We start from the raw sequence: 27,811 nt of genomic DNA, 5'->3' as shown, positions 1-27,811 counted from the left end.
AGTATGCATGGGGGAGGGGGTCAGAATTGTGCTTTGGAAAAATCCCTTTGACAGTAAAATGGAGAATGAATTGAAGTGGGGAGAGACCTGATCTGAGAGAGGCAGATCTCCTGGCAGTTACAGAAGTAATCCAAGTGTGAGGTGACGAGACCTGCACCAGAGGGGTGGCAGTGTCAGAGGAGAGAAAGGAGAGAAATATCCAAAAAAATATTACACAGGTCAGATTGGCAGGCATTGTCAACAGATTAGATAGAGAGTGGTACTGGTGAGCCTGGGTGACTGGCAGGATGATGGGGTTTTCTACAAGAATAGGAAAGTTTGGAAAGAAAAGAAAGATGGTTCAGTCTTGGACATGTTGAATTCAAGATGTCCGTTGGCCATCCAGTATGAGTTGCCAGAAAAGCGGTTGGATATATGAGACTAGAGGTCAACAGAGGTTAGGACTGGTTAAGCAGATCTAAGATATCAAGAGATTCATATTTTGGCTTGAGTGCCTTTGAAGTACCTTCCATCTTTGAGATAATAGTTGATAGGGAGTCAATAAGGTTCTTGAGAAGGAGAATGGGCTTGATCAGAGCTATGTATTAGAAAGACTGAGCTGGGGGCAAGAGGAGTAGAACTGAGAGTGAGTGGTCTCACGAAGGACCAGGAAGAAGTCTAGAACAAGGAAGAACATGTGGGGGTCCGGGAGGTCCCTCACTCTCAGTATTTTCAGAGATGCCTTTCTGAAAATTCATCCTGGATGTCTAGAAGACCTCTTAAATTCACTTGTCTTAGAAGGGGTACTGGGAGTGGAGGGAGGGGCTGGTAATACAACCCATCTGATAGGGCAAGGCTTTTATTAACTATTCACCATGTGCCAGGCTCTGTGATAATCACTGGAAAGTTTAACATTTTCTTATTCCCAACAAATACACATCTTGAGCTGATTGTCCTGAGTTACAGAACCAGGCACCCGTTTTCCTTCTGATTGTATTTCCAATGAGACCAAATTTCATTTGGTTACCGCTAAAGTGAGGGCATCAGAAAACATGGCATCTAATTCCTTTTCTAACATTAAATCTCAGTCTCTATTTCCTCATCATTAAAATGAGGCATTTACACAAAGTGGTTAGGCAAAGTGTCCTTGAGATTTGTTTGTTGCAAGCTAGACTCAGGCTAAATTTCAGGAGCAGTTGAATGTGACAGGTCTTCTTTGATGACCTTGGACAAGTTACTTTCCAGGTTTGAAAGTTCAAATCACTCTGTAAAATCATGGTGTTGGACAAGTCAATCTTTCTGATCCTTTCCAGCTCTAACAGCTGTCATGATTTTTGAGGATTTTCCTTTAAGCCCTCTTTTAGGACCCTCACTCAAAATACCTGTCAATTTGGCCCAAATCAACTCTTAAACTAGGATCCATTAACTTAAGCTTTTGAATATGTTGATAACTGTCTTCTAGTGTAATTTTTTTCTTTGTGATCCTACATATTCTATTTTTTTTAAAAAATTAACATTCTAAAAGAGTTCAAGTGTTTCAGCACATAGCCAATAGGCTATTACAAAAAAAAAAAAAAGAACTTCTCCTTTAAGGGTGGTTATTCCACATCTCCTCCCCTTCCCCTTCCCAGATTTCCCAGATGGGAAAATTCACTCTATCTTCAGAACCTTCTATACAACTCCTAAGCTCAGAGAGTTTCCGCCAGAACCGTGCCAGGAAACTGAATCACTTCCATTTCAACTGTCTTAGGAAGATTCTGAACATCACCTGGCAGGATAAGGTACCAGACATTGTGGTCCTTTCTCTACCTAAACAGTCAAGCATTCAAACTCTCCTTCAGAGGGTGCAACTGCAATGGACTGGCCATATTATGTGAATGCAAAATGTATGCTTGCCAAACAGACTTTTATAGAGAATTCACAAAGAAGGTGCTATGCTCTGAGCATAGCAGAATTCCAGTAGCTCAAAAGAAACATGACATGTTCCAATTGAGAGACATCTCTAAATGCTCATGTGGACTATTTGTTCTGGACTTATAGTAGAGCATTCTGAGCTGGTATCAATCTGATTAGCCACAGGCAGACACACTGTACCTTTACTCCAACATAGTGATGTGATTGTGGTCCTCTTTGAGAATGAAAGACAACATCCAAGTGTCTTGTCCAGGGTTACAGAATACGTGACAGAGATAGAATTCAGACAAGTCTTCCTGACTTCAAGTTTGGCTATCCACTACCCTATATTGCCTCTAGTTGACAATAATTATATGATATACATCAAACTCAATATTTTGAAATTATAACGATCAGACTTGGGTCCAAAGAAGAGACATGAGAAGATATTCACCACCACCACCACCTCACATTCTCCGTGTTCACAGAAGCAAACATCTAGGAATATGGAATGTTACATATAATATTGGAGTTTTCATCTATTTGTTCATTTTATTTAACTATCCCTTCCCTTCTTTAGATGGAATGGTTCTTTGTAAGGAGTACATAGAATAGACTTAAAAAAATAAAAAAATACAGGTGACATAAAAACGAACATATATTGTATGTAAGGAGGATTTTGTTATCCTTTTTAGAGTTCGGTTTCTCAGGATCCATGGCCATAGCAATGTCTAGTTTCCAGGTGTTTGATAAGAACTCCTACAATAGCCTCAAGGATCCTAGATAATAATTCCTAGAATCATAAGTGATAAACAGTCCTACTGAGGCTGCACGGTGGGATAAGAGGTGACATAATGTAGTGTTTACTATGCTCATGCACAATGACGACATTGCTAAAGTTAACTTATGAGCTTAAAGTTGTCAAGATGCTTTCTTTGTCTGTTGCCCTATAAAGCAGGTGGGCACTGATCAGTGAGGGGGGAAATCATGGGTAGTGCATAGAGGAATGCATATACTTGCCTCAACTGGCCCCCACTGTGGATTGAGGGAGTTTAGGGGAGTGGGCAAGCTGTGCCTGCCTCCACTGACCCTATCGAGAAGTAGGGGTAGTTGCCCCTCTTTCTTGTCAGCTCCTACAAGAAGGGTGATTAGAGAATGCTGTATGAGTTAGTGCTTACATTATCAGCAACTCTTCTGGGATGACTAGACTAGAATAAAGCTGATTATTAACCCCTCTGAATGTGTCAGTTTTCTGACCAGATCAAGAGTGAACCTGTTAGAGGCTGGAGTTCAAAAACTCCAGTGCCTCCTCTGTGTCATCTGTGAAACACATATTTATGTACATAAATAAATATACATGTACATACATATGCATATATGCATGGTGTATACATATACATACTTGCACACACGTGTATATGCATGCATATATATTATGCAAACATGCATGTACACATAGTCCTGACATGGCAGTTGGGGACAGGAATCCTAGCAGCAGTCTTGGACATAGTTTATTTTTCTCTCTTCTGGTATAATTAATCTTAGTAAGAATTAAGGTTTAACTCCCCTGGGCCTCGATTTCCTCACCTGTAAAAGTGGAGGGAAATGGTATATTCACTCTTTAATATTCTTTCCAGCTTGAAATCTCATTCCCCTCTAGCTTCATATTAACTCTCATTGATTTGCTCACATCTAAACCAGCGTGTTAAAGGCAAACCGATACGACCTTGGGGAATCTCCCTTGCTTTCCACTGCAGCATCATTTCAGCCTCCATCTTTACAAGGTCACCCTGAAACCTCCGAGTTGTCATAAGAATAATTCTAGTTCTCCAGTTCTCATAAAGACAGACTGCGTCAATGCGTTGCTCATTTTTACTGTACTTCTTTCATTTTTATGTTTGTTATAAAAAGTCATTCCTTGTGTGGGGCAAGAGGGAGGGACATAGTTGGAAGGAAAGAATGTGTTACTGTTTTCTTTAAAGACAGCAATAAGATATATTAAATAATAATACCATTTGACAAATACATGGCAGTAATACTGACCCCTTCAGCAAAGTTCTTCTTTGATAATTCACTGTAACCAAGACATAGCTTCTATTACTCCAAAGACAGTTAGCACAGCTAACATCCTGAATGATCTGGACATATCAATAGGTATGCAAGTCCAGGGCCAGTCAAAAAGACTGAGTGTCTTCAGTTTGAAAGTTGGTCTAGCCAAAGTCAGAGAGGCTGATCCCCAGAGTGGACTACAGGATAATGGCAAGATACAGAAATTTTTTTTTCTTGTAGATTTTTTTTTATTTTAAACTTAAATATAAAATTAGAAAAGAAAAAATATGCCATGTACAAAAAATACCATAAGACAGGAATCAATATAAAACAACAAATTTCCATTTCAAGAAAACCTACATAATAAATACTATACATTTTTTCAAAATTGTTTAGTTTTTCTTTGCTTCTTTATAGGATTTCTTTTATTCTCTTCTGTGAAGTTTTTACTTTATTTTCTCCTCCTTCTCCTCACCCTGAAGAAGGCTGCAATTGCACATGGATACACCACACACACACACACACACACACACACGCGCGCACACACACACACACATACACACATACATAGATATCTATGAACATATATGCCATACACATACATACTCATGTAAATATATATAATCGTGTAACCCTTATTCCCACTTGTCATCTGTTTTTCTGGAGGTAGCTAGCATCTTCCTTGGTATATCCAGGTCTTTCCATGTTTTTCTAAATCAATCACCTCATTATTTCCTATATGATAGAAATATTGAGACCTAACAATATCCTGTCTGAGAGATTGTCTATGAAATTCCCCCCCCACCAATATTCTGCATTGCTCCTATTCTTGGCTACATAGATTTTATTCACGCAAGAAAATTTTAATTTAAAATAAATGAATTTATCCTTTTTATACTTCAACAATATTTTCCTTTATAATATAGTTTGAGGTTTGATACTACTGAATCCAATTCTTTTACATGTTTTTCTCTGGTTTCTTTGAAGTTCCTGACCTTTTGACCTTTCAAATCAACTTTGTCATTAATTTTTTTCTAACTCAATAAATAATTTTAGTAATTTAATTGGGATGACATTTGATGAATAGATGGATTAGGTAAAGTTGTCATTTTTTAAAAAAATTACATTGACTTTTATCTACCCTGGACACAAAAGTTTACAAAGACTGCAATAGGGGGTTCAGAATTCTCATTGGTAAAGGGCTTACCTAAACCTACTTCAGAATTACTGAATGATCTGAATTACTGAAGTACTTATATTTGCAGGGTAGTGTTGAAGACATTGTATAAGCAGAAAAAAAGAGATGGTTTGGTTATGGAGACAACCAATGGGCATAACCCATTAGTTTTCACTTAAAATTAAGTGTACTAGTAGCAATCAGAGGAATCTCAGCTGATTTTGATTCTACCTAGAAAATTTATTATAAGAGGAAGCGGGGTAATACAGTGTATAAACACTGGGCTTGGAATCAGGAATATTCACAAGTTCAAATCTGACCTCATATACTTACTAGCTGTGTGACTCTGGGCAAAACCCTGTTTGCCTCTGTTTCCTCATCTTGAAAATGAACTAGAGAAGGAATGGCAAACCATTTGCCAAGAAACCCCCAAAATGGGGTCCTAGAGAGTTGGACATGATTGAAACAACTGAGCGATATCAGCAAAGTGCAAATCATGAAGTATGTCTAAAGATTTTGGCTCTTTCAAACGTGTGGCACATATATGTACAGTTCTTCACATTCTCGTACTAGCAAAAAATATGGTTTCATTCTATAGAGCTTTTGATGAAAGAAAAGGATCATAGTTTTTAAGCATATTATCAATTTTGTTATATGGTAATACCATATCCTATAAAACACTAATGAACAGTATCACATAAAGAACAATGATGAAATGAGAAGCATATACCAGGAAGAAAAGGTGGGAGATTCATATGATTAGATCAAGATATGACAGAGACAGGCAGAATCCTTCACTGGTACCTTGAGATGTTGGAAAGAAATCAAGTGTTAGAAGGACTCCTTGCGGTGAATTTTTGGGAGATCATGGACAAGCATGGCATCCAAGAGGCAGATATGGTTGGGTCACAGTCTGTCTCACTTCAGATCATTGGAAGGAAGTGCCAAACTCATGGAATTACAGACCCACTGTAGTGTTGCAGTTGAACAACGCAAGATACAAGAGCAAGAGATTCCTGAATCACAGAAAGCTTCAGTTGTGCTTAAGGAGACGGTTGGTTGCACACACTTGGACAGGGTCTCTGAAGTTTCCTGAACAGTTTAAACAACTCAGCTGAGCACAGGTTTGAGAGTACTTCCAGTATAAGTACAAAAAAGAGTTATATATCCCCAGTCCTTTGCTGCTCGGTGATATTGGCAGAAACTTTGCGTGAGAACCTCCCACAGCAGACCTTTGGAGTCAGCCAACTGATAACCTGTTTGGAGATGACATTGGTAAATTTTCTTAGCACTCTTTGTTTGTTGTTGTTTTTTGGTTTTGTTTTAACCAAAATTCGTGAAAATGAATTTAATTCCATAAATAAGTCTTTCCTAGCTCTCATAGGCTCAGAGTAGCAATGCATTCATTTGGAGTCAGCAGTGGACAGTTGTGAAAACAAAACTTCTCCCCTATGTTGATAACAGAAAGACACCAGAGCTGAGCTAAGCCATCCAGAGAGGACTTTTCATGAAGGACCCTGAACAAAACATTGAACTTCCTTTTTGTAAAATGAGGAAGTTGAAAATGATCTCTAAGCAGAACCCAACCCCTTCAATACTGGATGCTAATCTTATTATCAGAGAATTTGGGAAACTTTGAAATCAGAAGGTCTGGGTTCAAATACCAGCTCCACTCTTTCCTCTCTCTGTGACTTAGGCAGCCACTTCATATCTCTTGGCTTCCTTGATTCCTTATATAATAAACTCATTGATATGATATGATATGATATGATATGATATGATATGATGAATGTAATATATGATGTAATATGATGTAACCTAATATAATGTGATGCAATATGGTATAATGTGATATGATATATGATATGATATGATATAATATGATATGATATAATATATCAAAGATATGATAAACCCACAGATGTTGAGTTGGAAAGGCACTCAGAGGCCATATGGCCCAGCCTTGACACTTTACAGGTGAGGAAACTGAGGCCTGGAAAGGAGAACCGATCTGCCCAAAGTCACACAGCCAGTAAGCATCAGAGGTGGGATGCTGATCAGGTCCTCTGACTCCAAAGGGAGATGCTTTTTCTGCTCTACCACACCACCTCCCCCAGACAGGACTTCTCTAATCTGATTATATCTGCAGCAGAAAATGACATGAGAGATAAACTAAGGAACCAGCATGGATTAATGAATGGATCACTGAATTGAGATTTTAAAATCCTGGGTGCAAATCCTGTCTCACATATTTACTTGCTATCAACCTGTTGAAGTCATTTAAGTTCTGTGTGCCTCCACTTCCAATTCTGTATAATGTACATAAAGTACTTTGTAAACTTTATAGTGCATAAAACGTTACTTTTATCCTCTCATCAATGTCTCATTTGCAACTCCGTCAATTGTTCCTTGTGCTTGAGTTCCCTCCATGGATCTTAGTAAGTGAATTAGCTTTGAAACCCTCTAGCATACTTACCATACAATAACAGCTACTTATTTGTATGGTATTATCCTCCAGTGAGGCCAGGGATCATGGCTTATCATAATAGCTGAAATTCTCACAGCATGGTAACTGCACAATGCAGTTGGTAACATGCGTTACCTCACTTTAACACAAGATTGTGTTTGCTTTAAAATATGAAATTTTCTTTGATCAATTGCATATTGATCATATCAAAATATGGTCAATCAATATGTTGAAAATATGAGAAAACAAAATGGGAAGAAAGCATTATTATTATGCCCATTTTACAGATTAGAATAACTTGCCCAGAGTCATGTGGCTATTTGGTGTCTGAGGTGGGATCAGAATCCAAGTCTTCACAACTCCAAGAACTACTTTCACTCCTTGAAGCTTCCAGCCCTTTCCATGATATTTTACATTACCCATCCACCACCACCCCCAAACAGATATACTGGCTATGATGTACACAAAGCAGCACTTTGGGTGGAAAATTTTCATATTTACCAAGACTGGAGTTTCGCCTACTTGGGAGGTGCTCATTTTTTGTTTCCGTAAACAGCAATAAGAAAGTCCCAGAAAAGAGGCAGCGATGCTCACAGAAAGGAAGCAGATAAGGGAGTTCTTATGATCAACTGCAAGACAAAATCATCAGGAGGTGAGGCTACATGGGTTAGGGCACTTCGTATAGTTTCTGGCAAGTAGTAGGAGTTTAATAATGCCCACTGACTGACTGACTACATGGCACAGGATCATAGAAGGAAATGTTACCTCTAGAGCTCGAAGGGACATAAGAAGTCACCTGGTCTGACACTTCCCCCCATTTTACAGGAGAGAAAATTGAGGGCTAGAGAAAGAGATATGGGATCATAGATTATCTAATACAATCTCTTCATTTTACAGATGAGGAAACTGTTCTCAGATAGATGTAGAGGATCACAGATCTAGATCGTAAGGGTCCACAGATCTAGCCATCTAATCTCTCTTGCTTCTTTAACAGATGGTTTAACTGACACCCAGACAGTTGTGAAGGATCTTGTCCAAAATCACACAAGTTGTTAGAAGTGAGATTTGAACTCAGGTGCTCTAATCCAAATTCACTAAATGTTCCACTACACCACAATGTAGGAGCTAGATTCTACTTGGTATCAATATAATTAATAGAAATAAAAATATTTAGAATATTTAATACAGTTAACAGAAAAAGTGAGGGAAGATAGTAAGACCAAAAGCTAGAAGAGATCACCTACTCCCTGTGTCCTGCACCCTCCCCTTATCGATTCAATAGAACCTGGGGCCCAGGAACGTAAAGTGACCTTGTTCAGTCACAGAATTAGTAGGCAGCAAAGTCATGATTAAAAAATCTAGGTTTCTGACTTCAAATCCAGGTCTTTTCCATTTCACTAGACTGTGTGCTATGGCTTTTGGGAGAAAAGAGGTTGGAAGTACTGTGAAATGGAGTGAAAAGACCTGGGATTTTAATCCCAGCTGTCTCTTATACCTATGTCAATTTGAGCAAATCATAACTTCCCTGGACTTTAATTCTTTATCTGTGAAATGACAGGGCTGAACTAGAGGACCTCTGAGGTATCTTTCAGCTCTGTAGCTATGATCCTATGTACTTTCCTAAGCCTCAGTTTCCCCACCTGAAAAATTAGGAAGCTGGACTCAATGGCTTCTGAGGCCTCTTCTGGCTCTCTCATTCTATGATCTCTGACTTGGAGTCCTCTTCTACCCTCCATGTAACCTAGTGTTCTCATGTGCACTTCACCTCTCTGGGGTTCAGTTTCCTTATCTGCAAAATGATGACAATGATTCCTAGAGAATTATGATGAGAGAACTCTGTACCCATTACTGCCTTATAAAATGGAAGGAGACAGCCAATTATAAAATTGTTTCAAAGAAATTTTGCTGAGGGATCCTACTTTAATTCTTTTCCAATAAAAACATGTTTCTCTCTTTTGGTGAACAGAGCTTGGGAGAGTCCTATAGATACCACAGGGTTAATAAACCTAAGTCAAATTAGGTTTTTGTTTCAGGTCATGATGAAAATAGAATGATTAGGTTAAATAAAGAGAAGTCATGGTTAAATAAAGAGAAGTCATGGTTAAATAAAGAGAAGTCAAGACATGCGGTTGTGTTGACACTGAGGCTAACTGGAAGGTCAGAGTGTTAAAAAAAGCAAAAAAATTCAGAGTTGGAAGGGACCTCATTATCTACTGAGTTACTGTGGTATAACTCATACCGAGAAAAAAAATTCCTTCTACAAGTACCATACTCTTGGTAATACCTTGGTACAGCCTATTCCAGTCCTGGTTAGCTCTAATTTTTGGATTGTCCACTGTCCATCCAGCATTCATTCCTCTCTTTTCAATCTAATATTCCTGGCCATCTGGGACCAGGTGAAACACAATCTAATCTTCCCTTCCCTCAACCTGAGAGCACTTACAGAATCTGAGAAAATGTTTCATGCTCTCCTTTCTCATTGCCCCTCATCAATATTCATAAAGCATCGTCCCAAGATCTAAGCAAGTGAGTGTGGAACAATAGAAAGAGCCAAAAGATCTGAATTCAAATTCTCCTTCTGGGCCTCATTTTCCTCATCAGTAAAATTAGAAAGTTGGAATACTTCTACACTTATTAATGTCCATAAACCTGGCACTCAGAAGTGATCAATCATCATACTTCTGATGTGTTCTGACCAGATCAGAGCGCAGTGGAACTATCACTGCACACACACTCCCATCCTTAACCATGGAGGTCTCCATTCCTTTAATGAAAACCAAGAATAGTTTAACTTGGGTGAGGTTGTTAGAATTGGCACCACCTTACACCTTACACTGAACTTGTTGTCTGTTTAAATCCCTAGGTCAAACCAATAGTGACAACAGAGTTCAAGGAGTGAAGCAGAAAGAGGTTTTCAATACAGTTTAAGCTAGACAAGGGCTCTTAGTAGGAGATTTCTACTACTAATAGGGAATATTTTGTGGAAATGGAGATAATGAATTACTATTTGTTTTCAAACATCCTTCTTTGCAAGTACATGTTGACTCTGGGAAGGTAGAGACTGATTCATTTATATCATCATATGCCCAGTGCCTAGCATGGGGACTGATCAATAATAGATACTTAATACTGTTTCCTGTGATAAAGTATAAGCTCTTGAAGGTAGGGAATGATTTTATTTTTGTCATTGTCTTTTCGGAACCTACCTTAGTATCTGGGACAAGGAAGGTATGTAATGAGTATTTGTTGATGGTTTATGAGGATCAGTGTATGGTCTGGGATGTTAACATCGTGTGATGGAAAGATATTATCACCAGGATGGTATCCAAAGATTTGTATTCAAATCCTGACACAATTTCTTATTACCTCTAGGACTTTGCCCAACTCCCTCCTTTTTTTTCCTTCAGTTACCTCATCTCTAAAATGAGGGTGCTGGAATAGTCAATTTCCGATACTCTTTCTAGCTCAAAATCCATTTTTTCTTTCCTATATAACAAACAACCTCTCCCTTTGCCCCCTCTTCCACTGGAGGTATTTCTATGTCCTCCTCCCCCTCCACCAGTAACCCCCACCTACCAGTAGGTTCATGGAATGGATACTTCAGTTCAATCTCTGTGTTGAGGAGTGGGTGCTGAATTATACATATTATTGGTGATTCCTGTGAGAGCTGGGTAGGGACGTAGGTGATGTTGCTGATGACAGTCACGGTCTGGTTAGGGTACCAAATATGTGATAGTTCTGGCGTCACTACCAAGCCCTCTGGCTGGTCCCAGGTGATCTTAGGGGCTGGTTTTCCTGTCACGCGGCAGCTTAAGGCCAGTACTTTCCCCTCTTCACTGCTCAAGAGCTGGGCATCCACCTCTGGTTTTGATATAGCTGTTGGTACAACAGGAAAGCCCCTAGTTAAAAGTCCTGGAAAACCAAGGTGAAGGGACTGAAGTCCCAGTCTCACCCTACCCCATTCTACTAGCACTGTGACTCAAGCATCGTAGTGAAACCTTGAATTCATGCCACATAAGGATCAGCTGAAAAATGCAGAATTTTCAGCCTAGAGAAAAGGTTTGATGTGGGAGGAAGTATGAAAATCAGGTTCAACTATTTGAAGGGTGATCATGCGGAAGAAATAGACTTTTTCTGTTTGGCCCCAGAAGACGGGTGGGTGGGGGAAAGGCAGTTAGTTGTTAAAGGACAAATCTGGGTTTGAAATCAGAAAACAGAGACAGAAAACTCCCAAATAATTAGAGATGTCTAAAATAAGAGGGGCTTCCTTGGGAGGTGGGGGAAAGCGGCTCCCCCTTACTGGAGGCCTCTGAGCAAAGACTGGATAATCACTTGTTGACCTTGTTCCTGGGGACTTTAGTTCATATGTAGGTTAGAATAAATGGCCTCTGTGCCCATCCTACTGCCCTCTTTCCCCAGGACCTTTTATCACATATGCCCAGAAGCAAACACAGGCCAAGCTTCCATAGGCTTTTTGGCAATGTCAACTGAGTATGTCCTATGAGAAAGAAAGGGGCCACTGCATCTAAAATTATAGTCTTCTATGGTCATAAAGGAGTAGATTTTTATTTATCAGTGAGAAATGGAGGAGAACCCCATTCCCTAATATTCCCACACAGATTTTTGGTGTTTCCTTGAAATGAAAACCAATTTGCCAAGTGTGGTTCAGTGAACAGAATGTTAAAGCTGAAGTCAGGAAGATCTTGATTTGAGTCCTTCCCCTGGCACTTACTAGCTGTGGGACCATGGAAAGCTTCTTCATCCCCTAAGCCTACAGTTCCATCATCTGTCAAATGGTGGAGGGGATGAGGGCTCAGAACTTGACTTGTTTCTGCCTTCCCAGTCTTCTTACACTTTCCTCCCCTTACCACACTCTACCATCCAATAATCTACTAACCCTAGCCTTCTTGCAGTTCCACAGACTCAACAAGTCATCTCCCACCTCTGAGTCTTAGTGTTGGCGTTTTTCTATGTCTAGAAAGCTGTTTCTTAGCTTTCTCTTACCTTCCCTGACTCGATCAACATTCAGGAAACCTTTCCTGGTCCTGCCTCTGCTTGACTTTCCCTCTCTCAAATTACCTTCCATCCATTCTATAAACATCTGTATTTTTCCCTTGTAATTTCTATTTTAACTCTGCTATTAGAATGTGAGTTCCTTCATGGCAGAGGCCATGTTTTGACTTTCTTTTGTATCTACAGTATTCAGCTCATAGAAAGCACTTAAAAATGCTTGTTTCCTGATGGCTAGATGAGAAGGTCTCTGAGGCCCCTTGTGTCTACTTGAATGCCCCTAGTCTGAGACACATCCTTTCTGGTGAGCTTCTGGGACACTGGCTGGCTGCCCCAGCAATAGGATACTAGTGAAAATCAGCTTCATGTTTATTCTTTGTGAAGTATTCATGTACAAGATGCTTTCTTACTGTAAGTAGGCTAGAAGTTCTATGACTGTTAGGAGTGAGAGCTATCCTCTTCACCTTTACCTTGGAGCCAAACACAATGTAACTGTTCTCATAGGCACCAAGTTCTCTAAGGAAAGATTGGAAGAGACTTTGGTTTAGATGGGTTTTCTGTCATACCAAAGGCAAGATGGAAAGGATAACCTCCAAAGGGTTCTTCCTCTTCTAGGACATTTTGTCTTAATGACCTTAGAAGAAATTGTCTAGGACTCCCTCTCCTTCCAACAAGCTGGAAGACAATGAATCCAAGCTATCCCCTAAGTTTAACCAACGATGGCACCAAAGGGATGACCAGGACAGAGCTATGTGTTCCCTTTGAGAATCCATTAGCCTATATATTAGAATAAGGATACAGGAAGATTTCATTAATATATGACTCCTTGAAAGTAGAGATTGTTCAAATATTTCTATTTATTTGTATGCCCAGCCTAAAACCACACCAGGTACATACTAGGTATTCAGTAAATACTGATTCCTTGATTGGCCATTGACTCCCATTGCTAGTAAGGGCCTTGGAGACCATTGGAACAAGAATCCTCTCTACAATTCTGCTTGGTGATGCTGAACTTGAGGGAATTTAGCTACTTCCCACAGCAGCCTGCTCCACTGTGGGACTATTCTAATTGGTAAATCCTTAGTTACATCTAGACAAGCATATCCCTTTATAACATGCATCACTGATCCCCAGTTCTGCCCTTTGGGTCCTAGTAGTTCAAGTCCCTTTTTCCATGGACAACCAAGCAAATACTTGAAGAAAATAATTGAGCTTGATCTCCTTATCCCCTTTTCACCTCCAGGAAGAACATCCCCTTGGTGCATAAAACCCTCAACTCCTGGTACTCTTAGGAACTCCCCGTAACCCCTAGATGACACTTGGGATTTCCCTTTCTGGTCTAAACCAGAAGGAATCATTGTTTACCAGCTCCTACCCCTATTTACTCCTCACTTCTTTGGGAGGGAGGAGGAATCTACTGATTATTCTGGATGGGAATTGGGAAAGGAAAAAAGCAAGAGCAAATCCTCAAACTTCCCCTTCCCTCTTTGACCCCAAACTATAGCTAGTTGATACAGCCCAGGCCTCATGTCATGTTAATAATAGCTAACATTCCGACCAGACTTAAAATGTACTTTCCCTCCAACAACCATATCAGACAGATAATATTGGTAATATTATCCCCATTTTACAGAGAATCCTGAGGTTCTGAAAAATAATTCACCCAGGATCACATAGTTATTTAAGTATCTGAATTGAATTTCTGACAAAAGGCTCCTCACTTCAAGTTTAGCTGTATTTTGCATATATTTTTATATGAGTACATGTTGCCTCTCCCACAGAATGGGAGGTACCTGTGGATATCAGCACTTGGAACAGCTCCTCAAATTTTATGATTTTATCCCCTCAAGTAGGGCCATAGATCTGATGAATTAGAAGTGACCTAGAATCTCAGGTCTTGCCATCCTGACCCACCCACTCTTTCTCTTTTGTAGGAGGTCTAATGAATAGAATGCTGGACCTGGTTTCAGAAAGACCTGAGTTCAAGTTCTTTCTCAGATAATCACTAACTGGGTGACCTAGGGCAAGTCATTGGATTTCTTCAAGGCTCATTTTCCTTATCTGTAAAATGAGTGCAATAATAAAAATATTTCCCAAAGTTGCTATGTGGAGATGACAATATAATTGTAAAGGGTTTATCTTAGTGCCTTGCATACAGTAAGTGCTATATGAAAGTTGTTGTTAATTACAGAAATTAACGTTCAGAGCTGTATAGTGACCTATCCGTGGGCACCCAGTTAATTAACAGTATAACCCAAACTAGAAGGCAGCTCTTTTCACTCTTACCCAGTGCTCTTTCTATATCATAATGCTTCCTAGTAGTGACTTCCTTTCCTAAGATCTTGTCCCTCTTGACCTTCACCTTCCCTCTTCTTCTTCACTTGGTCAGCATCTTTCCTCTGTAGCAATTTAATGACTTCCCAGCACAACATATACTAGGTCAGCTGTTTGAAGTACAAACAGTCATTTACTATAATGTGTGGATATCTCAGGGTCCCAATTATAAAGTCAAGGGAAGTGACTAGTATAAGGTCAAGCAACTGGTTGATGGCAACACCAGAATTAGAATCCAGCTTTGCTGACTCTTCGGCCAAGTGCTTAAAAATATCCTTCCTATGCCTTCAACTTCCTAATTGTTTCTTATCTCTCAAATGGCAGCTTACATGGCCTATTTGGCAAGAGCACGAATGTAGAGCTAAAAAGCATCCTAGTGTTCATAGACAGACCTAGACAGGACCTCAGAAACCATTTGGTTCAACTCTACTCCCTTTGTATAGACAAGGAAACTAAAGCCAGAAGAAGTGAATAGACTTAGGTGATCTCAAAGGTGGTATTTGAACACTTGTTCCCTGAATCAGAGCACATTCTTCTATAGTATGTTCATTATCTAGTCCAAGCCCCACATTTTACAGATGAGGAAACTGAGATCCAGAAGGTTTAAGGGACATTTTTAAGGAGTTCTTAGCCAGATCAGGATTTGAGCCCAGTGTTTTGACTGTCATAATGATAAAATCCCAGCAATGGAATAACAGGAACCTCAGAGGTTAGCCTATCTTTTTCAACCTTATCTTTTTTTTAACAAGGAGGAAAGATGATTTGCCTAAGGTAACAGATAAGGAAAATGAAGCACCATGAGGCTTCAGGATGTGCCCAGGATCTCAGGATCAGAGGTGCCTAAATAATCTATGCAGCCAATAAGTTCAATTTCTTATTTTGTGGATGAGGAAACTGAGGCCCACACAGCTTAAGTAATTGGCCCAAGGTAACACAGACAGTAAGTGTCAGGAGCAAGACTTGAATCCAGGTCTTCCTGACATCAAGTCCAGGACCCTTTTCCCTTAAATTTTACTTTGAGGAATGTTAAACTTCTAGGAGATCTTGCGCATCTGAACCATTTTATAAATGAGGAAGCTGAGCCTTAGGGAGACTAAATCAATCCCCCATAATTGCAGATAGGAGGTATCAAGAGGAAGGACTTTTAAACCATAGTCAGTCCCTCTGACTGTCTCACTGGCATGTCCATCCTAATCAGAGAAGTACAATGGGGAATTAGGACAGTAAATGAGGACAGGGTGAAGAAAAATGTACCCTTTACTTTCCCACTCAGAAGATCACTTCCTTTTCTACTTAGAAGATATTACTAGTGCTAATAGTATCCATTTCTTTAGTATTTTAATTAAGATTTGCCCTGCCCTTTATTCCTAACACCCCTATCAGGATTATGGTGTGATTATCTTTATCCCCATCTTATAGATGAGAACACTGAGCTTGACTTGTCCAAGGTCTCCTACTGAGGAAAAGTTGGAGCCAAGAATTGAGCTGTGGTCTCTTGACCACAAGTCTAACACATGACATCTAAACTCCCACTTCATCCCCTACCAACTGTGATTGGGTAAAACTGATTTCCTTTCCCTTTCCTGTATGTTTACTTCCTAGAAGACAATTTTTCCACCCTCTACCTTAGGGATGTGACATCCTATCCCTCTACTTCTCTTTTGAACATTGGTCTTGGCTACATTTAAAATGCTGACAGATGCCTGTTCAGAGCCCCTGATCTTGATATGGTTCCCGGAGAGGACAGTTACCTTTTACTGATTCACTGGGCTTGATAGTCCATCTTATCCACTCCCCACCACCATCAGACTCAACTGACTACTAGATGTTGCAGTCTGGATGTCCCAGAGTCACATAAAGTTCAACGTGCCTAAAACCGAATGCATTGTGTTTGCACCTAGTTCTGAACATGCTCATTTTTGTTAAGGGTGGGCACCACCATCCTCCTAGTTATGAAGGGAAGGGAGGAAAGGGAAAGGATTGGATATTCATATAGTGCTTTCTTACAGAGCCTCATATGAGTCTCACAAGAACCTGTGAGGTAGGTACTACTGGTATTATTATTCCCACTTTACAGATATGTTAGCTAACACTCAGGGCCTGGGTCCCAAAGTTCGTCAATCTCAGAGGCAGTCAAGGATCCCAGATCTCCCCAGCTCTATCTTTCCATGTGACCTTGCCAAAGAAATTTTATTTTCAAAGGTGGAATAATTATGGAGACTTGATAAAAAAAATAGTCCCCATATTTTTGTGAGTGTTACCCTCTTATTCATGCTAAATCTAAATGCTAAATCTGTACAATTTTTAAAAGTAATTTCCTTTCCTTGCCAGGAAACCATATTTCCTTGATATCACAGAATTTGAGATGCAGGAGAGACTTTAGAAGCCATCGAGTTAAATTCATATACGGAAAGAATACTTGCTATAGCCATACCCATAATGCTGTCTCTGTCATATTAGTCAATGGTGAAACTTGCTAACCCCTGTGCATCTCTGCAAGGCACACATTGGAAGTTAGTTCCATCACAAATACACTCAAAGTTCAAAACCTTAGTTAAATGACCATGAAAAGCAAACTAGAGAAAGGAAATGGAAACTCTTTTCAGTCCTTCTGGACCCAAGCTAATTTTTTTTTCCAAAGCCAGGGAAGAACCAAATAATTCTGGTGACAGATAAGTTTAAAATAATCTGCCCTTGAGGAGTTTGCATTTTCTAAGAGGTATAATGTGAATGAAGGTCTGGGAAGAAGAGAGGGGCTAAAACCTCCAAAAGTAGAAGGAATATGGCACAATGGGAAGAGATCTTAACCTTCAGCCTGAGAAGTTGAACTCAAATTGGGGAGCTGCCACTTTTTCTATTTTTGTGAACTTGAGTTCACAAGACTTTCTCTTACAAGGGTAAGGGAAACAAAGGTAACTCCCAACCCAGCTCTAATCAGAATCCTGACAAATTCCAAGTCTAGAGAATGAGGTGTAAAGAGAAAGGGAGTCTGTTTTGTAGGGCAGGATAGGTGGGAGGTGGTAAGATTGATGTGTTCTGATTTGGGGAAATCCCATGTTTACCTGTCCTACATTTTATTATTGTCATTTGATAAAATCAGTTTCCTCATCTGTAAAATGAGGAGTTGGATTATAGGACCCCTCAGCTCCTTTTCAGCTTTAGAGCTATGAACCTGACATCCTAGGATTAGATGACCTAAGCTCCTCTCCACAATAAAAATCACCTATAATCACCACTGATTCCATTGCAAGAAGTCTTAACCTGAGGAAAAATGCAGTGACTCATCACCCCCCAGGACCCTGGACACATGCCTGTTTGTCCTCTAGGATCATGAGACATTGTTCATGTGGCTACGTGTATGGTGGAAAGACCATGAGTCACTCAACTGTTGGGCAATGTACCCCAAGGCATGAGGTTAGAAAATTTCATATAAATATTACCAAGAGGAACAGGATTTAAATGTGACCATGGGTCATTCTTCATCTCCTCAGTTAGAGTGCTTCATCTCACAAAATGATCTTCTGAGAATTATAGATATAGATATTGACATAGATATAGATAAAAATCTAAATCTATAGAATTATATAGATATAGACATAGATACACAGATGATTCATATAGATATGAATATGTGTAGGTGTATGAAATATGTAAAATAAATAAAAGATAATTTACAAAGATATAGATATACACACTTATGTATATAAGTATATTTATATATATATACATATATATGTATGTATATAGCCATGAATGTAGGTGGATACATTTGAGTATCTTAAAAGTATTAGTACAGTCTTAAGCAAATAAAACTTTTAAAAACTATCAGGCTTTAAAAGATTAACACTTCCCTGATTCCAAAAACACCATGTAAATATATTTATATATGCATCTATCTATCTATCTATCTATCTATCTATCTATCTATCTATCTATGTATCTGTCTGTCTGTCTGTCTCTGTCTATCTCTCTATCTACCTATCTACCTACCTATCTATCCATCCATTTATCCTTCTGTCTCTTTCTGCCTCCCTATTTCTATCAGTCTATCTATCTAATCTATCTGTATGTCTGTCAGTCTTTCTATCAATTAATGCGTCCATCTATATCTCCCTATCAATTTATCTATCCATCTATCTATCTCTCTATCTATCCCTCTGTCTATATATCCATCTATCTATAGATCTGTCTGTCTTTCTGTTTATCTTGCTTTTCTAATAGAATGTCAAGTCCTTGAGAGTATGGACTGGTTTTTTTGTTTATTTTTTTGTCTGTTTGTTTTTTAATATATATGCCCAGCACCTGGTACTTAGGAGGGTCAATAGATACATATTGATTAGTTGGTTAACCCATGTTAGAGTTCAATCCTGACTTGTTCTGAGGTAGATTCAAATTCTCCCTCCGATACTCAGTGGCTGTGTGAACCCAGACAAATAACTTAACCTCTCTGTGCCTCATTTTCTGTCATCACTAAAACGAGAATAGTATTTGAAAGGAGCACTACATAAAAGTAAGCTGTGATTTGCTACCTAGAGGGAATGAACCTGTTTTTCCCCCATGAAGGAGAAGTCCCCCTTAGAGGTTCTGATCCCCACTAGCTTATTCTCGCATCTAATAACAAAGTTTCACATGTGTAGGCTAAATTGAAAGGGAAGAACCCCTTTGTAAAATAATGCCAACTGAAATTTGTAAAATGTTTTACATATTACCAAATGCTTTCTGTAAAATTATTTCATTTCAGGCTCAGACCAACTGTAGAGTTGCAGGGATGGAGGAAGTAAGTATAACTATTCCCACTTAACAGGTGAGGAAACTGAGTGTCAGAGAAGTTAACTGAGAAGAGGGATTTGAGCCTGAGTATAGGTCTGGCACTATAGTTTGCACTATACTGATCCTGTCTTAGTCCAGCCCTTGGCTTCTCCTTTCTTCTTCCATCACTTGAAGCCTTCCAAACCCTTGACAGTATCTCCCCTATCTGGAATCCCCACCCACTGAACATTTCCCTCTAACTTATGGTCACCAGGTTTCTTGTTACTGGAAAGAAATCATCTGGACTTCCCTTTCCCTCTTGGCCCCAGTAGTGCCTTCTCCCTTCTTAGTTCAGCTTTCAACTCAAGCCCACACATATAAAGGAAGCTGACTGGGTACCAAGTTTAAAAAATCTATTTTCAGTTTGAAGTACCAAAGAAACTAAAATGACAATGCAGTATCTTTTCTCTCAAGAAATTTCCCTAATTCTCTTCCCCAATAGTTATGGTGGCAAGATCTACACAGAGAAAGGTCACCACTGAATCAGCTTCTTTGGATCCTGATACTAGTCACCATGTTTAATGCCATTATTTGTTGGTACAACTTAGTACCCTGAGAATGGAAAACTTAGATTAAAGAATTATGAGAAGTGACTCTGCAGCTCAGCTTGATTTGCTTCAATTGTCACAGGATCACAGATCAAAGAAATATATGGGACCTCAGAAGCCACTTTGCCCAGTTCCCACATTTTATAATTAAGAAAACAATCTCACACAGGTTAGTTGACTTGCCCAAGGTCAAACAAGTAATCAGCAACAGAGGCTTTTTTGTTACTCAAAAGTCAGTGTTCTTTTAACCATGGCACTTTCTCTATGCCTCAGTTTCCCTGAGCTATGAAACAGACTGCTAAGACATATATTTGAAGTATATTTTAGTAGTGTGTTCCTTTATACATCCCCAAGTCTTCCCTACGTGAATTTCTTGATTCTCACATCTGTCATAGGCTGGTCTTGTAAACCAAATCTGTGGCTTCCTTACAACTCTTAGGAGGGGAGAATTCATATAGATTGTTTCTTTCACATTATTCCTTCTGGAGTCATGCATTCTACAATCAAGAAGGTCACTATAAACAATTTTGCCTGATATAGTGTTATAAGGTTTGCAAACTTTGTATTTGTTGATCAGTTGATTCATTTGTATCTGTCTCTTTGTGAACCCACTGGAATTGTCTAGCAAAGATACTGAAGTGGTTTGCCATTTCCTTATCCAGTTCATTTTTACAGATGAGGAAACTAAGGCAAATGGGCTTTATTTGTGTCATACAGTTAGTAAACATTTGAGTCCAAAACTCAACTCAGGCCTTCCTAATGATACTGTATCCACTACACCAACGACCTGCCTTGCAGCTCCCAAAGAAAATCCAGGTCTTCTTGAGTCATTCAATGCTATATCCATTGCCGTGTACTACCTCCCATATTTTGGACATGAAGCAATGAATATCATAAGAAAAACAAAGGGTAAGGGAAACAAAGGTAACTCCCAACCCAGCTCTAGTCAGAATCCTGACGAATTCCAAGTCTGGAGAATGCAAGTCAATGAGGTGGAAAGAGAAAGGGAGTCTGTTTTGTAGGGCAGGATAGGTGGGAGGTGGTAAGATTGATGTGTTCTGATTTGGGGAAATCCCATGTTTACCTGTCCTACATTTTATTATTGTCATTTGATAAAATCAAGGGACCTGGTTAATAGAATATCTTCATAGAGTTTTTGGCTAAGCATCTCATGTCCCTCAGGGACCAAGCGGGAGCTTTCTGATAGGTTGAGATGATGTGTAGAACAAGCTAATCTGCTTCTTGCCTGCCTGGAGTCACAGATTAAAAAGGGGGACAGTCTTCAACGGTGATGATGTCATTTTCATCTAGGAAGAGACTCTTTCATAGGTCCCTTTTTGTAATCTATACAGCTACCTGCCTAGTTCAGACCCTCAGTGATGCTCACCTAGGCTATTTTTACAACATATACATGGTGCTTTATGTGTGCCAGGCACTGTACTAAATGCTTTCCAATTATCATCACATCTGATTCTCAATCCTGGAAGGGAGGTGTTCTTATTACATCCCTATTTTACAGATAAGTACCATAGAAAAGAAGTAGGAAGAAGACAACTCCACCAGTCTTCTGGTTGATCTGTCTTGCTTAGTCTCCCTACTGCCTTGCATTTGAGAATCCTCAGCTTCCACCAAGTTAGAGATCAAGTGTCTCTCCATCAAATATACCAGTTATTAGTATTCATTCAAATTATTTTGCATTTATTGTGCTCATGTGTGTATATATGTGCATTTGTGTGTCTGTGTCTGTATATGCATGCATGTAGAAAATATTTGTCTGTGAACATATTGCATCTCCCTGCCCCTCTCCCCAATCCTCACTCCAAGAGGAGGGGAACTCCTTAAGTGACGGTACTATTTTGGTCTTGTTTTCTATCGTCTGAATCCTAGCACAAGGTTCACTATATTGTAGGTGTTTAATAAATACATGCTGAACCTAATACATTAATTGACTCCCTATACAGATGATAACATAATATTCCTATAAAGTGCAATTCTGATCATGTTACTCTTTGACTTAAAAAGCTTCTGTGACTCTCCATTGCCTTGAGGAGAAAGAGAAATTCTGCTGCCTAACATTTAAAAAGAATACTGAGTTTCAAAGCTGAAAACCTGGGTTCAGATCCTAATTTTGCTCCTTACTTCTTATGTGGTACTGGTCAAGGAACTTTGGCTGTCTGGGTTTCAATTTCCTCCTCTGTAAAATGAGAAGAGTAGATCTAGAAGACCTTGAATGTCACTTCCAAATATCAGGAATATACCAAGTAGCAAAATGACTAAAGAAACATACAAATAAGTAAATAACAAAGAAATAAAAATGATTAAAATATAAAAATAGTAATAAGTAAGAGAACAAAATACAAAATAACAAATTAGCAAGTAAATTAAAAGCAATAAAATTAACGAGTAAATGAATAAATATATAGATAAATGAAAAAATGAATATGAAAGAATGAATGAATAAATGGATAGATACACAGATAAATGATGGATAAATAGATAATAGATGGATAGATAGATGAGATATGAATAGAAAGGTACGTAGGTGGGTATAGATAGATAATGGATGGATAGGTAGATAGATGATAAATGGACAACAAAAACTGAGGACATGGAAAAGCATGTAAACTGGATGGTTATCTTGCTTCAAATTGAGGGCACTGTCTGGTCTAATTCTCTAAGAGGGATGAAAACATCAAATTTATACTTCTCTGTCCATGAGTAAGTCTTTAGTTATTTAAATCTTTCTGCAATTTGGAATTTGTGGGAACTGACTTCTTAGGTACAATGTGCCACTATCCTGCCTTGGACTTACTAGCTGTAGGACCCAAGTCAAGGCACTCAAACCCTGTAAGATTCAGTTTCCTTAACTATAAAATGAGGTTGTTGAACTTGACTGCTGAGGCTCCATCTCACTGATCCTATTGCGCCTACTGGGAGTTGGGATGGTGTAATGGAGAGAAGGTTATTCCTAGAAGCATCAGGACCTAAAGCTGAATGACCCCTCAGTAACTCACTTTGTGTGATCCTAACAAACCACTTCAACTCCGTGCACCTGGGTTTCCTATTCTATAAAATGAAGGAGTCAAACTAGGAGAACCCATAATATTCTTCTACTTCTAAACTGAAGATCTTATGATCCAATGATTCCAACCAGGTGAGGGATTTCACTCTGCCATGAATATTCTAAGTTGATTCCTACACCTGTTACTTTAGCTAGTAGCAATCTCCCTACTTGGATTCTATCAAAATCATCGAATTTTCAACATACAAGAAGCTTAAGTTGCCATCTAGTTCAACTCATACAGTATGAATAAGTACAATAACATGCCCAACAAAAGTTGTCCAATCATTCCCTGCTTCAAGACTTCCAGTGATGGGGAACTGCCTCCTCCCATAGAAGCTCATTCCACTTTTGGATAGTTCTCATTATTTGGTTGAATTTCCTACTCCTTTTCTCCAAGCCCATCCCAAACTCTTTCAAGCCTGAATTAGACACTGCAATTTCTGTTCTTGGTTCTACCCGATGGAGGCAAACACAGCAAGTCAAATCCTTCCTCCATATGTCAGTCTTTCAGGCTACTGCAGCCCCACCTCCTTCATAAACAGTTCCTTTTTTCCCCTTTTGGGCTAAACATCTGCATTTCTTTCAACCAATCCTCATATGGCAACAACAAGAGTTATACTTCACCCCTCTAATTGTTCTTTTCCAGGCATCCTTCAACATCTCGATGTATTTCTTAAAATTTTGCACCTGAAGCTGAGCACAATTCTCCTGATGAGGTCTGACCAGGGCAAAGTACAGCAGAGTTGTGCCTAACACTTTAGCACAGTATCTGGCACAGAGTAGACATTTAACAAAAATTTATTGACTTGAATCTTAATTTCCAGAAACAATGACTTTCTCAAGCCAACCCAAGGTTGAATTATTTTTTTTTCTTAATGGTTGCTATTGAGTCTATCATGAAGTGATTTTTCCATGGTTACATAACTGGCAGGTGACACAAGTCAGATGTGAAACTCCTAGTTCAGTTCTATATCTACTACATCACGTTTCATGATGAAATAGTGGTAGAGGTGGTATAAATGGTAGTAACTGAGTCCTGGAAGCATTACATGAAAGAATAACTCTATATGTTCCAGAGTCCTCAAGAGGGAAGGCAGAGTCCTCACCTAACCTTATGTTTATCCTACTTTCAGTATGTCCAGAATCAGAGAATACCATAGCTAGAAGCTCAATCCATAATCAAAATTGTAGTCTTACTATGTGACTTGCCTGATGAATGTTCAGCTAGTCTATACTGAGAAACTGTCAAGGGGAATCAAAATCTCTCTACTGTATCTAGCCAATTCTACCATTTAGAAAGCTGTTATTTCTTTGTATGAATTGAAATACCCTCTTGGTCATCAGCCCCCATATATCACATACTCTGAGGAATAATGACTTTACCCTCAGGGAGAACAAGTCTTATGCTGTGAGAAGAATCCATCCCTCAGTGGTCCCAACTCAATGACTTACCATAAACACTCAAACACATCCTGCCCTGGACAGGCCCTATGGGAAAGATGTTGAAAATGCATCTGTAGCATCCTTCATCTTTTAAAGAAACAAATTCAAGGGTGATGGCTGAAGAATTCAAATCACTTTGGGTCACCAGGACATGGTCATGGTAAGGTCCAAGTAATCTGGGGCCATGGTTAGGACTGTATGTGGCTATATTATCTGTTGTTTGACCTTCTTTCTGCCATGTGACTTGGAGGACCTCCTTCTCTGCAGACAGCTGGCAGGACAAGGTCACATTCTCCCCCACAGTGCTGGTCATTTCTGTCTTGTGAATCACCCTTGGCATGCCTGAGGACAAAAGGAGAACAAAAAAGAGCTCACAATCACATTGTATTCTACAAAGTCCTTCTTCACAACATGCGTGTCAGGTGGTTAGTGTCAGAATTAGCCTGCCCATTTCACAGATGGAGAACTAAGAGAGGTGTGGGGCTCTGCAAAGAGGGCTAGATTTGGGGAGCTTGAGACTCTGGACTCAAATCCTGCTTCTCTCATTTATTATCTCATGATCTTCTGCAAAATTGCTTTATCTCTCTGATCCTCAGTTTCCTCATATGTAAAATGAATAGATTGAACTCAATGACCCTGTAAGTAACCTTCCAGTTCTAACTGTGTGAACAGCCTCTAAGAAATTTAATTTTTTTGACTAAGATCACTTTGTTGTTGTGTCATAAATAGAAGTCAGTCATCTTCCAACTCCAGTTCTAGTAGGATTTTTTTCCTATTACAGCACAAAGTTTCTGATACATATCAGCATCCCCTTTCCTCTTATTTCTATTACCCAAACTCTTCCCTTTCCCACGTAGCTCCATGTTCCTCAAACCCCCTTCCCCAACCAGTCACAAATCATCAATGCCTTCTCAAGGCATTTCTTAGAATTCCTTTGAAAAGCCTTCAGTCACTCAGTGATGAGAAGAATGGACTGAGGGCTGAATCCCTAATTCATTTTGTCATTTCTAATAACAACCTGTTATTAATGAATAATAATGATTTCATTATTATAACATTTATCAGCTTATTAGTCAATCGATTACTATTCATTAAGCACACGCTAACCATCAGGCACTGTGCTGGGTGCTAGGATATAAAAAGAACAAAATAAAACTAACCCTACCTTTGAGGAATTTACATTCTAGGAGAGATGGCAGATAAACATATAAGCACATAGAAAATATGTATTGACAAAATGTACACCCAATAAATACAAGGCAGAATCTGATCCTTCACAACCACCACCCATCAAAAGAAGGTTTGTCCCAGGTTCAACTCCTAGGGCACTTAAACAATTTATGAACTAAAAGATCAGAACAGTACCTAAACAATGTGAACCAGTGCTAATCTCCACCCTCCCTCCCTCACCTGCTGCCAGTTTCCCTTCCAGCATTTGACCGTACCAGCAAACATGCTCCCAAAGACAGAAAACACCATACACACTACCAGAAGCAGCATGGTTATGAACCCACAAAAATTCTCAGATGAATCAAGTCTGTTTCAAAACTTCCTTTTATACTCTCCATGTGATTGGGTCATGAACAGGGGCGTTTCAGAACTCACGTGGCATAACATTTGAACAATCTTCAGTGTTTTTCGGTCTTTACTTTCTGTGGCTGAAGATAAATTAATTCAGTTCCTTTAACTTTAGTTTCTCTAGCTATAAAATGAAAGAATCTCTAAGGTCCCTCTAAGCTGTAGATCTATGATTCCATGATGGCATAAGAGCCTCTCATCATTCCAGCTCCAGTCAGAAATTTAGAAGACAATGAACGTAAGGAACCAAAACAGATTGCTCCAAAAATCCTTACCTTTGAAACCAAAGTATTCAGGAAGTAATATTCTATCAATAAAGAATGTAAGCTTGGAAAATCAGATGCAGAAGTAGGGGTGGGAGGACTATGAAGGAAGAGGAGTCCTCATAAGACATGTTAAATCAGACATTAAAATCTCTTTCCCACTAGAAAAGTGGGTTTATGTAGTCTTTCCATGACATGGAAATGCTTGTAATATGGTTTGAAATCTGGCACTACTAGGCTCCCTTCCTTCACATTTTTTTCATTGTTTCACTTGATATTCTTAACCTTTTGTTCTTGAGATGAATGTTATTATTTTTTCTAACTTGACAAATTTTTGGAAGGGATATTTTAATTAAGTTTAGTTACAATTGTCTGTTTTATTATATTGGCTCAGCCTACGCATGAGCAATTAATATTTCTCCAACTACTTAGATGTGTCACATGAGATAGTCAAAGTAGTACTTAGAAGAAATTGTGTAGCTGAAAATGCTTACATCAATAAATTACAGAAAGAATAAATCAATGAATTGGGCCTACAACTAAAAAAATAGACAACAAATTAAAAATACTCAATGAAAAAACAAAATAAAAATCCTGAAATTCAAAGAAGAGATGAATAAAATTAAATGTTAAAATAATCCATGGAACTAATAAATAAAACTAGGATGTTATTTTATGAAAAAACAATTAAATGGATGAACCATTGGTTGATTTGATTTTTAAAAGAAAGAAGAAATTACTGGTATCAAAAATGAAGAGGGTGAATATACCACCAATGAGAATGAAATTAAAGCAATTATTAAGAGTTATTATGGACCAATTATATGACAGTAAAACTGACAACCTAAATGAAATGGATGAGTATTTACAAAGATATAAACTGTTCAGATTAACAGATGAGGAAATACAATGTTTAAATAACCATGTCTTAGAAAGAACATAGGCAAGCTATCAATGAGCTCCTTAAGAAAAAATCCCCAGGACCAGATAGATTTCCAAGTGGATTCTACTAAACATTTAAGGAACAATTAACTCTAATATGAAAAAACTTCATGTAATTTTAATTCAATTCAATAAGCTTTATCAAGTACCTACTATGTGTCAGTCACTATGTTACATGGTGGGGTTATCGAAATAAGAATGAAATAGTCTCTACTTTCCCAGAGTTTACATTCTACTGAGGAGAAATGGCCTCTA

General features: G+C 38.8%; 1 protein-coding gene across 2 annotated transcripts; it reads right to left on the bottom strand.

Moving 5' to 3' along the window:
• Nucleotides 1-3,472: 3,472 nt before the first annotated feature.
• On the bottom strand, nucleotides 3,473-26,285 carry LOC140520965 (OX-2 membrane glycoprotein-like). 2 transcript variants are annotated; one of them, XM_072635500.1, is made up of 5 exons: nucleotides 26,219-26,285; nucleotides 24,783-25,115; nucleotides 11,142-11,441; nucleotides 8,067-8,194; nucleotides 3,473-6,354 (listed from the first exon to the last, which is right to left on the bottom strand). In XM_072635500.1, exons 1-5 carry the CDS (start codon nucleotides 26,271-26,273, stop codon nucleotides 6,259-6,261), a joined length of 912 nt encoding a protein of 303 aa, XP_072491601.1. In that variant the 5' UTR covers nucleotides 26,274-26,285; the 3' UTR covers nucleotides 3,473-6,258. The 2 variants fall into 2 exon arrangements, with proteins under 2 accessions (XP_072491601.1, XP_072491685.1); XM_072635584.1 differs by having other exon boundaries at nucleotides 26,184-26,281.
• Nucleotides 26,286-27,811: the final 1,526 nt, after the last annotated feature.

This window comes from Notamacropus eugenii, chromosome 1 (genome assembly GCF_028372415.1).
Source record: "Notamacropus eugenii isolate mMacEug1 chromosome 1, mMacEug1.pri_v2, whole genome shotgun sequence".
Lineage (NCBI taxonomy): Eukaryota > Metazoa > Chordata > Mammalia > Diprotodontia > Macropodidae > Notamacropus > Notamacropus eugenii.
The sequence above is the reverse complement of the archived record's forward strand: the minus strand, read 5'-3'. Positions and strand labels throughout refer to the sequence as shown.

Coding starts and splice junctions, on each gene's coding strand:
- LOC140520965 (XM_072635500.1), bottom strand. CDS start 26,273: ATGCTGCTTCTGGTAGTGTGTATGGTGTTTTCTGTCTTTGGGAGCATG. Junction 25,116..26,218: donor CTTTGGGAGCATGTTTGCTG/GTACGGTCAAAT, acceptor TTTTGTCCTCAG/GCATGCCAAGGGTGATTCAC. Junction 8,195..11,141: donor TCCATTCCATGAACCTACTG/GTAGGTGGGGGT, acceptor TTTGTCTTGCAG/TTGATCATAAGAACTCCCTT.